At 40.2% G+C, this 16,236-nt stretch overlaps 1 protein-coding gene across 2 annotated transcripts in view; it reads right to left on the bottom strand.

Moving 5' to 3' along the window:
- limk1a (LIM domain kinase 1a) overlaps positions 1–16,236 on the bottom strand; it is a 149,417-nt gene that overhangs the window by 66,398 nt on the left and 66,783 nt on the right. For both annotated transcript variants that reach the window (XM_034169336.1, XM_034169337.1), the window contains one exon: positions 2,116–2,254. In XM_034169336.1, coding sequence (XP_034025227.1) covers positions 2,116–2,254 — 139 coding nt within the window. The remainder of the gene's footprint in view (positions 1–2,115; positions 2,255–16,236) is intronic.

Below are 16,236 nucleotides of genomic sequence, written 5' to 3'. Positions count from 1 at the left end.
CCCTCAAATCTTGCGACATCTGTGGCATTGTGCTGTGTGATAAAACTGCACCTTTCAGAGTGGCCTTTTATTGTGGGCAGTCTAAGGCACACCTGCGCACTAATCATGGTGTCTAATCAGCATCTTGATATGTCACAATTGTGAGGTGGGATGGATTATCTCAGCAAAGGAGAAGTGCTCACTATCACAGATTTAGACTGGTTTGTGAACAATATTTGAGGGAAATGGTGATATTGTGTATGTGGAAAAAATTTTAGATCTTTGAGTTCATCTCATACAAAATGGGAGCAAAACCAAAAGTGTTGCGTTTATATTTTTGTTGAGTGTATGAGGAGTACAAAGACGGCTGATGGCTGGCTTGAAAGTCCGCGGAGTCAGCAAAAAAAAAAAAAAGTATGTTTCTATCTCATATCATTAAAAAGTTATTTATAATTTAGTAAAGCTTGGTTGTAGCCATCATATACAACAGCGTCGGCCCCAGAGGGTTAAGAGCAAACATTTCCAAAAACACTTATCCAAAAAGCATCAATCAGTAAGCAGGGAGGGACTTGTGCAGTGTGTCCATCACACTACCTTACAAAAACTTTGTACATCACAGTTGTTGAATACATGTACACTGTGCAAACTGGCCATATTTTAAAACATTAATTTCAAGAGGATTCGTTTGCTTTGGTATGTGTCACAATAAAATTTAGGAATGTTTTTCTTCTGAATGGAACTGCACATAATGCTTGTGCTTGAATCTGAATAAGATGCATATGATATTGATCAATTACATTTCCTGCATTTTTACCTTTACTTACAATGAATATTACTTTGACAACATCTGGATAAGATTTTCTACCAGCAGAGACTGTATATAAATGTAATAACACATCAATTGGGAAATCAGTCATATTTTTCTACATTCAGCAATTAAAATGGTGTGGAGATTATAATCTGCAATTCTACCATATCACAGTTTCTACCTTGACAAAAGGCTCCTTTTTTTAAAAAAAGATTTGTGATAAACTGGTTGTGAGAAATTTAAAACAAAAATCTTCAAATATATGTTTTAAACTGCTGTATAACCAATACTATTTCATCAGTTCATTTTAAAATACTGTAAACCCATATTAAAATTATCTGGCTAAATCTATGCTCATTTTAACTGGCTTTAAATGACTGCACATCAAACAACATTTCATTGCTATTAAGATGCTAAATAAAACACTCTAGGCTGATTATAAACATTTGTTTTGACCTAATTTTAAAGGTTTTATAGGCTCTATAAATGACAGCTGCAGCCTAGATTAAAGTACAATGAAATTATGAACCATCTGTTTAACCAGTTTGTTTAAGCATAGAATAAACACAACATCATCACTAACTAAAAAGGCATAACTCATGTTTGATGCTGGAACTGGTTCCATTTCTATACTGCAGAAGTACTTATCAGCAGAGGTTAAATCCATTGTTTATTAACTTTCTGGTGGTATGACTGCATGTATGGCACAACAGCTTGCCAGTTTCGCAGACCAAACGGTCCGCCCCTAAAAATCAGTCCGCCTTTTGGATCTGCGCATGTGTCATTTCGGACCACAGCAGCATGTCTGAGACGGACTCTCTTCACCCAAAGCAATCAAATGGATTAACGGGATTATTAATCATCAAATGATAAAGGTAAAACCTCTTAAATCATTCTAAAGTCAGTTTTAAGCAAAAACGACACGCAGTGAACGCATCAGCTATCAGCTTGTTTAGCAGCAGCGCTTTGATCGCTTCTGCGCCTTTAATGAAGAAATAATGCAGAATTTATGTTGAAATGATAGTTGTACAAAAGCTTCAGATATCCGTCACTGAGATAGATGATGACTGGTGTGCAGTTTGAAGCAGAAACGAGGTGTCATCAGGGGGGACCATTCGGTTGGCGGCATGGGCTTCCACTGGTGGTCTGTAAGATAATCTGACAAGCTGACCACAGCTACTAGGTCAGCAACAGGTCTGGAACAGAGCCGATAAGGCTGCAGTTGTGATGGATAAAGTTGTGTGTAGATGCACATGTGCTCTTGCGTGTATGTATGAACAGAGAACTGGGGAGGTGAGAGAAGAGCGTCGGTGGTGGGATCCTCTTACCATGATGAGACCGGTGGTGATTGGGTCGTTGCATCCGTGACACAGCTCCCCAAACTTGGACCAGTAGTCTTTCTTGCAAAAGAGCCGACCATCCTTTTCATAGTACCAGTGGGACAACGAGGTACTGCACTCGCAACACCTACAAAAAAAACAAAACACACACACCTCTCAGCCCGTATGTCAAGCCAGGAGGGGACACACACACCAACAGTGTGCCAACAACACGTCAGCAGTTTAGCCCCACAAAGACTGACTGTGCACAACAGATCAATCAATTTTTTTTATATAGCGCCAAATCACAACAAACAGTTGCCCCAAGGCGCTTTATGTTGTAAGGCGAGGCCATACAATAATTATGTAAAACCCCAACGGTCAAAACGACCCCCTGTGAGCAAGCACTTGGCTACAGTGGGAAGGAAAAACTCCCTTTTAACAGGAAGAAACCTCCAGCAGAACCAGGCTCAGGGAGGGGCAGTCTTCTGCTGGGACTGGTTGGGGCTGAGGGAGAGAACCAGGAAAAAGACATGCTGTGGAGGGGAGCAGAGATCGATCACTAATGATTAAATGCAGAGTGGTGCATACAGAGCAAAAAGAGAAAGAAACAGTGCATCATGGGAACCCCCCAGCAGTCTACGTCTATAGCAGCATAACTAAGGGATGGTTCAGGGTCACCTGATCCAGCCCTAACTATAAGCTTTAGCAAAAAGGAAAGTTTTAAGCCTAATCTTAAAAGTAGAGAGGGTGTCTGTCTCCCTGATCTGAATTGGGAGCTGGTTCCACAGGAGAGGAGCCTGAAAGCTGAAGGCTCTGCCTCCCATTCTACTCTTACAAACCCTAGGAACTACAAGTAAGCCTGCAGTCTGAGAGCGAAGCGCTCTATTGGGGTGATATGGTACTACGAGGTCCCTAAGATAAGATGGGACCTGATTATTCAAAACCTTATAAGTAAGAAGAAGAATTTTAAATTCTATTCTAGAATTAACAGGAAGCCAATGAAGAGAGGCCAATATGGGTGAGATATGCTCTCTCCTTCTAGTCCCCGTCAGTACTCTAGCTGCAGCATTTTGAATTAACTGAAGGCTTTTTAGGGAACTTTTAGGACAACCTGATAATAATGAATTACAATAGTCCAGCCTAGAGGAAATAAATGCATGAATTAGTTTTTCAGCATCACTCTGAGACAAGACCTTTCTGATTTTAGAGATACTGCGTAAATGCAAAAAAGCAGTCCTACATATTTGTTTAATATGCGCTTTGAATGACATATCCTGATCAAAAATGACTCCAAGATTTCTCACAGTATTACTAGAGGTCAGGGTAATGCCATCCAGAGTAAGGATCTGGTTAGACACCATGTTTCTAAGATTTGTGGGGCCAAGTACAATAACTTCAGTTTTATCTGAGTTTAAAAGCAGGAAATTAGAGGTCATCCATGTCTTTATGTCTGTAAGACAATCCTGCAGTTTAGCTAATTGGTGTGTGTCCTCTGGCTTCATGGATAGATAAAGCTGGGTATCATCTGCGTAACAATGAAAATTTAAGCAATGCCGTCTAATAATACTGCCTAAGGGAAGCATGTATAAAGTGAATAAAATTGGTCCTAGCACAGAACCTTGTGGAACTCCATAACTAACTTTAGTCTGTGAAGAAGACTCCCCATTTACATGAACAAATTGTAATCTATTAGACAAATATGATTCAAACCACCGCAGCGCAGTGCCTTTAATACCTATGGCATGCTCTAATCTCTAATAAAATTTTATGGTCAACAGTATCAAAAGCAGCACTGAGGTCTAACAGAACAAGCACAGAGATGAGTCCACTGTCCGAGGCCATAAGAAGATCATTTGTAACCTTCACTAATGCTGTTTCTGTACTATGATGAATTCTAAAACCTGACTGAAACTCTTCAAATAGACCATTCCTCTGCAGATGATCAGTTAGCTGTTTTACAACTACCCTTTCAAGAATTTTTGAGAGAAAAGGAAGGTTGGAGATTGGCCTATAATTAGCTAAGATAGCTGGGTCAAGTGATGGCTTTTTAAGTAATGGTTTAATTACTGCCACCTTAAAAGCCTGTGGTACATAGCCAACTAACAAAGATAGATTGATCATATTTAAGATCGAAGCATTAAATAATGGTAGGGCTTCCTTGAGCAGCCTGGTAGGAATGGGGTCTAATAAACATGTTGATGGTTTGGATGAAGTAACTAATGAGAATAACTCAGACAGAACAATCGGAGAGAAAGAGTCTAACCAAATACCGGCATCACTGAAAGCAGCCAAAGATAACGATACGTCTTTGGGATGGTTATGAGTAATTTTTTCTCTAATAGTTAAAATTTTGTTAGCAAAGAAAGTCATGAAGTCATTACTAGTTAAAGTTAATGGAATACTCAGCTCAATAGAGCTCTGACTCTGTCAGCCTGGCTACAGTGCTGAAAAGAAACCTGGGGTTGCTCTTATTTTCTTCAATTAGTGATGAGTAGAAAGATGTCCTAGCTTTACGGAGGGCTTTTTTATAGAGCAACAGACTCTTTTTCCAGGCTAAGTGAAGATCTTCTAAATTAGTGAGACGCCATTTCCTCTCCAACTTACGGGTTATCTGCTTTAAGCTACGAGTTTGTGAGTTATACCACGGAGTCAGACACTTCTGATTTAAAGCTCTCTTTTTCAGAGGAGCTACAGCATCCAAAGTTGTCTTCAATGAGGATGTAAAACTATTGACGAGATACTCTATCTCCCTTACAGAGTTTAGGTAGCTACTCTGCACTGTGTTGGTATATGGCATTAGAGAACATAAAGAAGGAATCATATCCTTAAACCTAGTTACAGCGCTTTCTGAAAGACTTCTAGTGTAATGAAACTTACTCCCCACTGCTGGGTAGTCCATCAGAGTAAATGTAAATGTTATTAAGAAATGATCAGACAGAAGGGAGTTTTCAGGGAATACTGTTAAGTCTTCTATTTCCATACCATAAGTCAGAACAAGATCTAAGATATGATTAAAGTGGTGGGTGGACTCATTTACTTTTTGAGCAAAGCCAATAGAGTCTAATAATAGATTAAATGCAGTGTTGAGGCTGTCATTCTCAGCATCTGTGTGGATGTTAAAATCGCTCACTATAATTATCTTATCTGAGCTAAGCACTAAGTCAGACAAAAGGTCTGAAAATTCACAGAGAAACTCACAGTAACGACCAGGTGGACGATAGATAATAACAAATAAAACTGGTTTTTGGGACTTCCAATTTGGATGGACAAGACTAACAGACAAGCTTTCAAATGAATTAAAGCTCTGTCTGGGTTTTGGATTAATTAATAAGCTGGAATGGAAGATTGCTGCTAATCCTCCACCCCGGCCCGTGCTACGAGCATTCTGACAGTTAGTGTGACTCGGGGGTGTTGACTCATTTAAACTAACATATTCATCCTGCTGTAACCAGGTTTCTGTTAGGCAGAATAAATCAATATGTTGATCAATTATTATATCATTTACCAACAGGGACTTAGAAGAGAGAGACCTAATGTTTAATAGACCACATTTAACTGTTTTAGTCTGTGGTGCAGTTGAAGGTGCTATATTATTTTTTCTTTTTGAATTTTTATGCTTAAATAGATTTTTGCTGGTTATTGGTAGTCTGGGAGCAGGCACCGTCTCTACGGGGATGGGGTAATGAGGGGATGGCAGGGGGAGAGAAGCTGCAGAGAGGTGTGTAAGACTACAACTCTGCTTCCTGGTCCCAACCCTGGATAGTCACGGTTTGGAGGATTTAAGAAAATTGGCCAGATTTCTAGAAATGAGAGCTGCTCCATCCAAAGTGGGATGGATGCCGTCTCTCCTAACAAGACCAGGTTTTCCCCAGAAGCTTTGCCAATTATCTATGAAGCCCACCTCATTTTTTGGACACCACTCAGACAGCCAGCAATTCAAGGAGAACATGCGGCTAAACATGTCACTCCCGGTCCGATTGGGGAGGGGCCCAGAGAAAACTACGGAGTCCGACATTGTTTTTGCAAAGTTACACACCGATTTAATGTTAATTTTAGTGACCTCCGATTGGCATAACCGGGTGTCATTACTGCCGACGTGAATTACAATCTTACCAAATTTACGCTTAGCCTTAGCCAGCAGTTTCAAATTTCCTTCAATGTCGCCTGCTCTGGCCCCCGGAAGACAATTGACTATGGTTGCTGGTGTCGCTAACTTCACATTTCTCAAAACAGAGTCGCCAATAACCAGAGTTTGATCCTCGGCGGGTGTGTCGTCGAGTGGGGAAAAATGGTTAGAGATGTGAACGGGTTGGCGGTGTACACGGGGCTTCTGTTTAGGGCTACGCTTCCTCCTCACAGTCACCCAGTCGGGCTGCTTTCCCTGGCTGCTCGGGATCTGCCAGGGGGGAACTAACGGCGGCTAAGCTACCTTGGTCCGCACCGACTACAGGGACCTTGCTAGCTGTAGAATTTTCCACAGCCTGGCCTCCAAAGCTACGAATAAGCTACACTTATTACAAGTACCATTACTGCTAAAGGAGGCCGAGGAATAACTAAACATTTCACACCCAGAGCAGAAAAGTGCGGGAGAGACAGGAGAAGCCGCCATGCTAAATCGGCTAAGAGCTAGTAGCTATGCTAAGCTAGCGGATTCCTAAAAACACGCAAAGTGAATAATGTGTAAATAATTTAGAGGTGATTCAGCAGAAGGAGTGCTTTAGTTAAGGCACGTAAAGATTACACTGGGAAACAAATCGTAATCTAGATAACTAGATCAATCTAACTGCGCAGATTAAACAGCTAACAGATACAGCAAAACACCGCTGTGCTCCGGAACAGGAAGTGATACAATACCGCAGTGAGAGCCAACCACCAGTAGAGGCAAGCAAGGGTTGATGATACCAGTGTTGTGTTGACAGCATATTAGTTTGTATTACACCCTGTAATCACGCTTTAAACCCAGTACTGACATCAACCTCTGCGCCACAAATGATACTTTTCCATTCCTCCATTTTTCTAAACCCACTTATTCCAGTTAAGGGTCACAGCCAAACTGTAGTTTTGCTTATGATCATATGTTCCTGTGTGACTAAACCACCATCCACCACAAGTTAAATTAAATCACATCAAAATGTGTAACTATGAGCAGGCTTCAGGAAAACACTAATTGTATCAGAGAAGAGAAGAAAGGTGGAATAATGTCACTACAGTCTACTAAAACAACATGCTTTTTTAGTGGATAGTGTGGGTGTGTGCCACGAGAAGCACATGGAAAGACAGAAATTAGCATTAAATCAGAAAAGATTAAAAACAAAATAAAATCTGACAATTTGGATGAAAAAAAAAAAACCCCACAGCTCTTCTCAAGCAGGCCACGACAAACTGTTTTGCTTTTCCCCAAATTGTACTTAAGACTTGAATTCGAGGCCATATTGACACAACTTTTAATGTGGTGAAGCAGCTGATAACACGTCATTTAACAAATGTCCTCCATCCGTGTTGGTGTACTAATGGATCACCTGTGACCCATTTTCAAGGTTTGACAGCAAACTTTCTTCCAGATAAAAGTGATGTCAGACTGATAGCTATCAAATGCTGACAGAAAGGTGAACACAGAAGGATGGTGGCGATAGAGTGACAAAGAGCGTGTGTGGAAGCAGAAGAAACACAAACCACAATGCAAATGCCTAAATGCAAACTGCCGCATATAGAGGGGTGTGTAATCCCACATATTACAGGTTTGTGTCAGCACTGAATTCCCCCGCTAGAGGCGATGGATTATTATTTTTAATTAATGTGTGGGTCTACATATCCAGTGAATACCCTAAACAGCTCCTTCTTGGAAGGCAGGGCTTAAAATTTATATCACAGTATAACTTAAAGTATGGCAGATGTACTGTACATACATGTTGTTGGAGGTCAGAAATCTCATGCACAATGTGGATGCTTGTGCCACTGCAATGAATAATTCTTTTATTCCTGAACTCAGAGAAGACAGATGATTAGTGGCTACCGTTAGACATTAATATGACCATTTAGAATCATCACTGGGTGATTTTACAGATCAACACAGTGAAAGAGTTAAATATCGGGATGGTCTTTGATCAGTCTCTGTGCACATCAGTGCTTTTGCTACGCGTTTTCAGGCATGTGTGCATGTCCTTGTTTGTAATCTAAATCTGTGTCTAATGACCACGACAGACTCCAGTCCTTCCCAGTGGAGTTTCACTCCCATAAGTCACATTCCTGCTCAGATCAGCTAGAAATGAGGCTTGTTGACTCAGCTAAGATCCGAAAAGATTTGTGGATGCCTCCCAAGAGCACTTTGTCCGTTACTTCCCTCCAACTGTCACTTCATTTTATTGTCTGCTTTTTACATTTAGGTGGAATTAAAAAGCTTAATTTTAGAGTTGTTACTGAGCATTCCTCTTCATGTCTGGTTCTATTGTGGCATTAACAAATGCACTTTTGTGCAGATATCATGGCAAAAAACCCCCCCTCAATATTATGCCATCTCTGCAGGAAATGATACAATCCAATCATAATATGGTATTTAACAATAATAATGACTTGGATTTATAGAGCACCTTATTATTGCTAAGACTCCAAAAGCACTTCCGAGTTGCATTATTATTCATTCATTTGCACATTCACACATTGGTGGTGGTAAGCTACTAATGTAGCCACAGCTGCCCTGGGGCAAACCAATGGAGGTATGACTGCCAACCCACGAAGACACGGGGAGAACATGCAAACTCCACACAGAAAGGGCGGGAAGGGATCCCATGACCTTCTTGCTGTGAGGCATCAGTGCCAACCACTAAGCCACCTTGCCGCCCAACATCATGTGCGTAAGAATAATTTCAAAAAGTAGCCTGGTCAATTTTAATAAATATTCATGATTATGGAGTTATGTCAGGAAGGGCATCAGAAGTAAAACAAGTGCCAATTCAACATGCAGATCCACCTCAGATTTGCTGATTGATATATATATATATTGATATATATATATATATATATATATATATATATATATATAGATATATATATATATATATATATATATATATAATCTATGTGTGTTAGGAGAGACGGCATACATCCCACTTTGGATGGAGCAGCTCTCATTTCTAGAAATCTGGCCAATTTTATTAAACCCTCCAAACCGTGACTATCCAGGGTTGGGACCAGGAAGCAGAGTTGTAGTCTTACACACCTCTCTGCAGCTTCTCTTCCCCTGCCATCCCCCCAATACCCCATCCCCGTAGAAACGGTGCCTGCTCCCAGACTACCAATAACCAGCAAAATCTAAGCATAAAAATTCAAAAACAAAAAAAAAAAAAGAATATAGCACCTTCAACTGCACCACAGACTAAAACAGTTAAATGTGGTCTATTAAACATTAGGTCTCTCTCTTCTAAGTCCCTGTTAGTAAATGATATAATAATTGATCAACATATTGATTTATTTTGCCTTACAGAAACCTGGTTACAGCAGGATGAATATGTTAGTTTAAATGAGTCAACACCCCCGAATCACACTGTCAGAATGCTCGTAGCACGGGCCGAGGGGGAGGATTATTAATTAATCAAAAACCCAGACAGAGCTTTAATTCATTTGAAAGCTTGACTCTTAGTCTTGTCCATCCAAATTGGAAGTCCCAAAAGCCAGTTTTATTTGTTGTTATCTATCGTTCACCTGGTCGTTACTGTGAGTTTCTCTGTGACTTTTCAGACCTTTTGTCTGACTTAGCGCTTAGCTCAGATAAGATAATTATAGTGGGCGATTTTAACATCCACATAGATGTTGAGAATGACAGCCTCAACACTGCAGTTAATCTATTATTAGACTCAACTGGCTTTGCTCAAAATGTAAATGAGTCCACCCACCACTTTAATCATACTTTAGATCTTGTTTTGACTTATGGTATGGAAACTGAAGACTTAACAGTATTCCCTGAAAACCCCCTTCTGTCTGATCATTTCTTAACATTTACATTTACGTTAATGGACTACCCAGCAGTGGGGAATAAGTTTCATTACAGTAGAAGTCTTTCTGAAAGCACTGTAACTAGGTTTAAGGATATGATTCCTTCTTTGTTATGTTCTCCAATGCCATATACCAACACAGTGCAGAGTAGCTACCTAAACTCTGAGTGAGATAGACTATCTCGTCAATACTTTTATTGAGCACAACTTTGGATGCTGTAGCTCCTGTGAAAAAGAGAGCCTTAAATCAGAAGTGCCTGACTCCGTGGTATAACTCATAAACTCGCAGCTTAAAGCAGATAACCTGTAAGTTGGAGAGGAAATGGCGTCTCACTAATTTAGAAGATCTTCACTTAGCCTGGAAAAAGAGTCTGTTGCTCTATAAAAAAGCCCTCCGTAAAGCTAGGACATCTTACTACTCATCACTAATTGAAGAAAATAAGAACAACCCCAGGTTTCTTTTCAGCACTGTAGCCAGGCTGACAAAGAGTCAGAGCTCTATTGAGCCGAGTATTCCTTTAACTAGTAATGACTTCATGACTTTCTTTGCTAATAAAATTTTAACTATTGGAGAAAAACTTACTCATAACCATCCCAAAGGCATATCGTTATCTTTGGCTGCTTTCAGTAATGCTGGTATTTGGTTAGACTCTTTCTCTCCGATTGTTCTGTCTGAGTTATTTTCATTAGTCACTTCCTCCAAACCATCAACATGTCTATTAGACCCCATTCCTACCAGGCTGCTCAAGGAAGCCCTACCATTAATTAATGCTTCGATCTTAAATATGATGAATCTATCTTTATTAGTTGGCTATGTACCACAGGCTTTTAAGGTGGCAGTAATTAAACCATTACTTAAAAAGCCATCACTTGACCCAGCTATCTTAGCTAATTATAGGCCAATCTCCAACCTTCTTTTTCTCTCAAAAATTCTTGAAAGGGTAGTTGTAAAACAGCTAAATGATCATCTGCAGAGGAATGGTCTATTTGAAGAGTTTCAGTCAGGTTTCAGAATTCATCATAGTACAGAAACAGCATTAGTGAAGGTTACAAATGATCTTCTTATGGCCTCAGACAGTGGACTCATCTCTGTGCTCGTCCTGTAAGACCTCAGTGCAGCTTTTGATACTGTTGACCATAAAATTTTATTACAGAGATTAGAGCATGCCATAGGTATTAAAGGCACTGCGCTGCGGTGGTTTGAATCATATTTATCTAATAGATTACAATTTGTTCATGTAAATGGGGAGTCTTCTTCACAGACTAAGGTTAATTATGGAGTTCCACAAGGTTCTGTGCTAGGACCAATTTTATTCACTTTATACATGCTTCCCTTAGGCAGTATTATTGGAAAGCATTTCTTAAATTTTCATTGTTACGCAGATGATACCCAGCTTTATCTATCCATGAAGCCAGAGGACACACACCAATTAGTTAAACTGCAGGAATGTCTTACAGACAAAGACATGGATGACCTCTAATTTCCTGCTTTTAAACTCAGATAAAACTGAAGTTATTGTACTTGGCCCCACAAATCTTAGAAACATGGTGTCTAACCAGATCCTTACTCTGGATGGCATGACCCTGACCTCTAGTAATACTGTGAGAAATCTTGGAGTCATTTTTGATCAGGATATTTCATTCAATGCACATATTAAACAAATATGTAGAACTGTTTTTTTTGCATTTGCGCAATATCTCTAAAATTAGAAAGGTCTTGTCTCACAGTGATGCTGAAAAACTAATTCATGCATTTATTTCCTCTAGTCCTAAAAGTTCCCTGAAAAGCCTTCAGTTAATTCAAAATGCTGCAGCTAGAGTACTGACGGAGACTAGAAGGAGAGAGTATATTTCACCCATATTGGCCTCTCTTCATTGGCTTCCTGTTAATTCTAGAATAGACTTTAAAATTCTTCTTCTTACTTATAAGGTTTTGAATAATCAGGTCCCATCTTATCTTAGGGACCTCTTAGTACCATATCACCCCAATAGAGCGCTTCGCTCTCAGACTGCAGGCTTACTTGTAGTTCCTAGGGTTTTTAAGAGTAGAATGGGAGGCAGAGACTTCAGCTTTCAGGCTCCTCTCCTCTGGAACCAGCTCCCAATTCGGATCAGGGAGACAGACACCCTCTCTACTTTTAAGATTAGGCTTAAAACTTTCCTTTTTGCTAAAGCTTATAGTTAGGGCTGGATCAGGTGACCCTGAACCATGCCTTAGTTATGCTGCTATAGACTTAGACTGGTGGGGAGTTCCCATGATGCACTGAGTGTTTCTTTCTCTTTTTGGTCTGTATGCACCACTCTGCATTTAATCATTAGATTGATCTCTGCTCTCTTCCACAGCATGTCTTTATCCTGATTCTCTCCCCTCAGCCCCAACCAGTCCCAGCAGAAGACTGCCCTTCCCTGAGCCTGGTTCTGCTCGAGGTTTCTTCCTGTTAAAAGGGAGTTTTTCCTTCCCACTGTCGCCAAGTGCTTGCTCACAGGGGGTCGTTTTGACCGTTGGGGTTTTTCTGTAATTATTGTATGGCTTTTGCCTTGCAATATAAAGCGCCTTGGGGCAACTGTTGTTGTGATTTGGCGCTATATAAATAAAATTGATTGATTGTCTCCGACGCTGCAATCCGCCCGCACGTCTTTCATTAAAAAAATCTCCTTTAACAGTGGAATATCCGGATAAAATGCTGAAACCGACTTCTTCTGAAACTCTGTTCTCTCACGACGTCCTGGATCAATAGAACCTGAAATGTGGAGGTTTTCAGGTTGAAACAGGCTGACGACGGCGCCTGAGAGCGCTGCGCGACGTCTCGCACCGTGGGAAGTCCTTAAAGCGACAGTATCACCTCAGAATCTCTCATCAGCCGTTAAAATTTTCACCGAAAACCAGCTTAATTTTTCGAACCGTGTCCACTTCGATGTGTCTCACAGGTTTAGAAAAAATTTTGATCAAACAAAGCGCCAGTCTCTCAGCAACTTCTCAGACAAAGGAATTCCGACGAGGGGCTGGACGACTCCTCCCACAAGGAGTGCTCACAGGCGAATGACGTCACCGACAGGCGTGGAAAAACTCACGCATGCGCACGAGGGTTCAAGCATGTCTGACGTAAAAACATATGAATGAAATCCATATAGTTTTTGAAAAAAATAAAAAGGACCTATACTTTATTGACAGACCTCGTATATATATATATATATATATATATATATATATATATATATATATATATATATATATATATATATATATATATATATATATATATATATATATATATATATACATACACACACACACACACACACACATATACACTTGTTTGATTCTCATCACACTACTTGTCTCGTGTTTCCTCGGTCAAGACACTTCATCCGCATTGTCCCCGTCCACCCAGCTCTTAATGGGTACCAGCCATGGCTGGAGAAGTAACCTGCATTGGACTGGTGTCCCATCCAGAGAGATTCATAGACGTTAATCCACTTCAAGATATGAAATCTGGGAATAAGCAAAGACACTAATGGGCCTCAGGACCTGTACAGGACTTCTTCACATATACTCTGTGTGGAGTACAGAGATCCATCAGTTGAATTGCAAAGAGTTGTGCTTACGAGACTCCTGAACAGGCTGTATAATTCTATTTACTTATGTTTAGTCAGTTGTGCTTTAGTTACATAACTCCTTTTAGTGTTTACATGTTAACATAGTGACAAAAAAACTGAACTATTACAGGCTCATGCAATTTAACGGCAAACTCTGACATTAGCCTAACATGACTACAAAACAACAGTGAGGATAATTTGAGTCACTAGACTAAACAACAGCTGAGAAACTCAAGACTGTCAACTGATCACAAGCTATAAATATATGTTATTTGATTTTCTCACTCACTCTGCTCCACAGACATCACTTTAGTGACGGCTCCCCTGTTTGCTTCCTTCTGATAATTTAGTTAAAAAAAAAAAGAAAAACAAAGTCATCATAGAAAAGATAGCCAAATCAATATGATGATTGTAAAAAGCACACATCTGAGAAAGTGACAGATGATGTTCACTCTGCCACTGCCCAGTGACTGTAAGACTTCCCAGGAAAGTCCTGGTTCTGGACAGAATTTAAAGAAATATTAAAGCTACAGTGTGTAGGGGTTTGGTGCATTTATTAGCAGAAATGGAATATAACATTCATAGTCATCCATTCACTAGTGTATAAATTACCTGGAAAAATGAATCAATGTGTTTTCATAAGATTAAAATGAGTGCTTCATATCTACAGTGGGGTAAAAAAGTATTTAGTCAGTCCCTGATTGTGCAACTTCTCCTACTTAGAGAGATGAGAGGTCTGTAATTTTCAACATAGGTACACTTCAACTAAGAGAGAAAATGAGAAATAAAAAAATCCAGGAAAGCACATTGTAGGATTTTTACAGAGTTTATTTGTAAATTATGGTGGAAAATAAATATTTGGTCATCCACAAACAAGCAAGATTTCTGGCTCTCACAGACCTGTAACTTCTTCTCTAAGAAGCTCCTCTGTCCTCCACCTGTTACTTGTATTAATGGAATCTGTTGGAACTCATTAACTATATAAAAGACACCTGTCCACAGCCTCAAACAGTCAGACTCCTAACTCAACCATGGCCAAGACCAAAGAGCTGATGAAGGACACCAGGAAGAAAATTGTAGATGTGCCCCAGGCTGGGAAGAGTGAGTCTACAACAGTCAAGCAGGTTGGTGTGAATAAATCAACTGTGGGAGTAATTGGAAGAAAATGGAAGACATACAAGACCATTGATAATCTCCCTCGATCTGGGGCTCCACGCAAGAAGTCATCTTGTGGGGTGAAAATGATCATGAGAACCGTGAACAAAAATCCCAGAACTACACGGAGGGACCTGATGAATGACCTGCAGAGAGCTGGGACCAAAGTAACAAAGGCACGCTATGCACAGAGGGACTCAAATCCTACAGTGCCAGGCGTGTCCCCCTGCTTAAGCCAGTACATGTCCAGGCCCGTCTGAAGTTTGCCAGAGAGCATATGGATGATCCAGAAGAGGACTGGGAGAATATCCTGTGGTCAGATGAAACCAAAACAGAACATTTTGGTAAAAACTCAACTCATTGTGTTTGGAAGAAGAAGAATGCTGAGTTGCATCCCAAGAACACCATACCTACTGTGAAGCATGGGGGTGGAAACATCATGCTTTGAGGCTGTTTTTCTGCAAAGGGGACAGGACGAGTGATCCGTGTTAAGGGAAGAATGAACGGGGCCATGTATCGTGAGATTTTAAGCCAAAACCTTCTTCCATCAGTGAGAGCATTAAAGATGCAATGTGGCTGGGTCTTCCAGCATGATAATGATCCCAAACACACCACTCAGGCAACAAAGGAGTGGCTCCGTAAAAAACATTTCCAGGTCGTGGAGTGGCTGAGCCAGTCTCCAGACATCAACCCATAGAAAATTTGTTGGGGGAGTTGAAAGTCCATGTTGCCCAGCGATAGCCCCAAAACATCACTGCTCTAGAGGAGATCTGCATGGAGGAATGGGCCAAAATACCAGCTACAGTGTGTGCAAACCTGATGAAGACTTACAGGAAATGTCTGACCTCTGTCATTGCCAACAAAGGATATGTTACAAAGTATTGAGTTGAACTAAATACTTATTTTCCACCATAATTTACGAGTAAATTCTTTAAAAATACTACAATGTGATTTCCTGGATTTTTTTTTTCCTCATTTTGTCTCTCATAGTTGAAGTGTACCTATGATGAAAATTACAGACCTCTCTCATCTTTCTAAGTAGGAGAACTTGCACAATCAGGGACTGACTAAATACTTTTTTACCCCACTATACATGGGAGCAGACCCCTGATGGAGTTCGCCATGCTGCAATGCCATGTTGATAGACTGAAAGGAAAACAAAAAAAAAAAAATGAACCAGTGGTTGCTCCCCTATATACAACCCCTGGCAATAATTATGGAATCACCGGCCTTGGAGGATGTTCATTCAGTTGTTTCATTTTGTAGAAAAAAAGCAGATCACAGACATGACACAAAACTAAAGTCATTTCAAATGGCAACTTTCTGGCTTTAAGAAACATTATAAGAAATCAGGAAAAATAATTGTGGCAGTCAGTAACGGTTACTT

This window comes from Thalassophryne amazonica, chromosome 4 (assembly GCF_902500255.1).
Source record: "Thalassophryne amazonica chromosome 4, fThaAma1.1, whole genome shotgun sequence".
Lineage (NCBI taxonomy): Eukaryota > Metazoa > Chordata > Actinopteri > Batrachoidiformes > Batrachoididae > Thalassophryne > Thalassophryne amazonica.
This window is presented reverse-complemented; position numbering and strand designations above follow the sequence as displayed.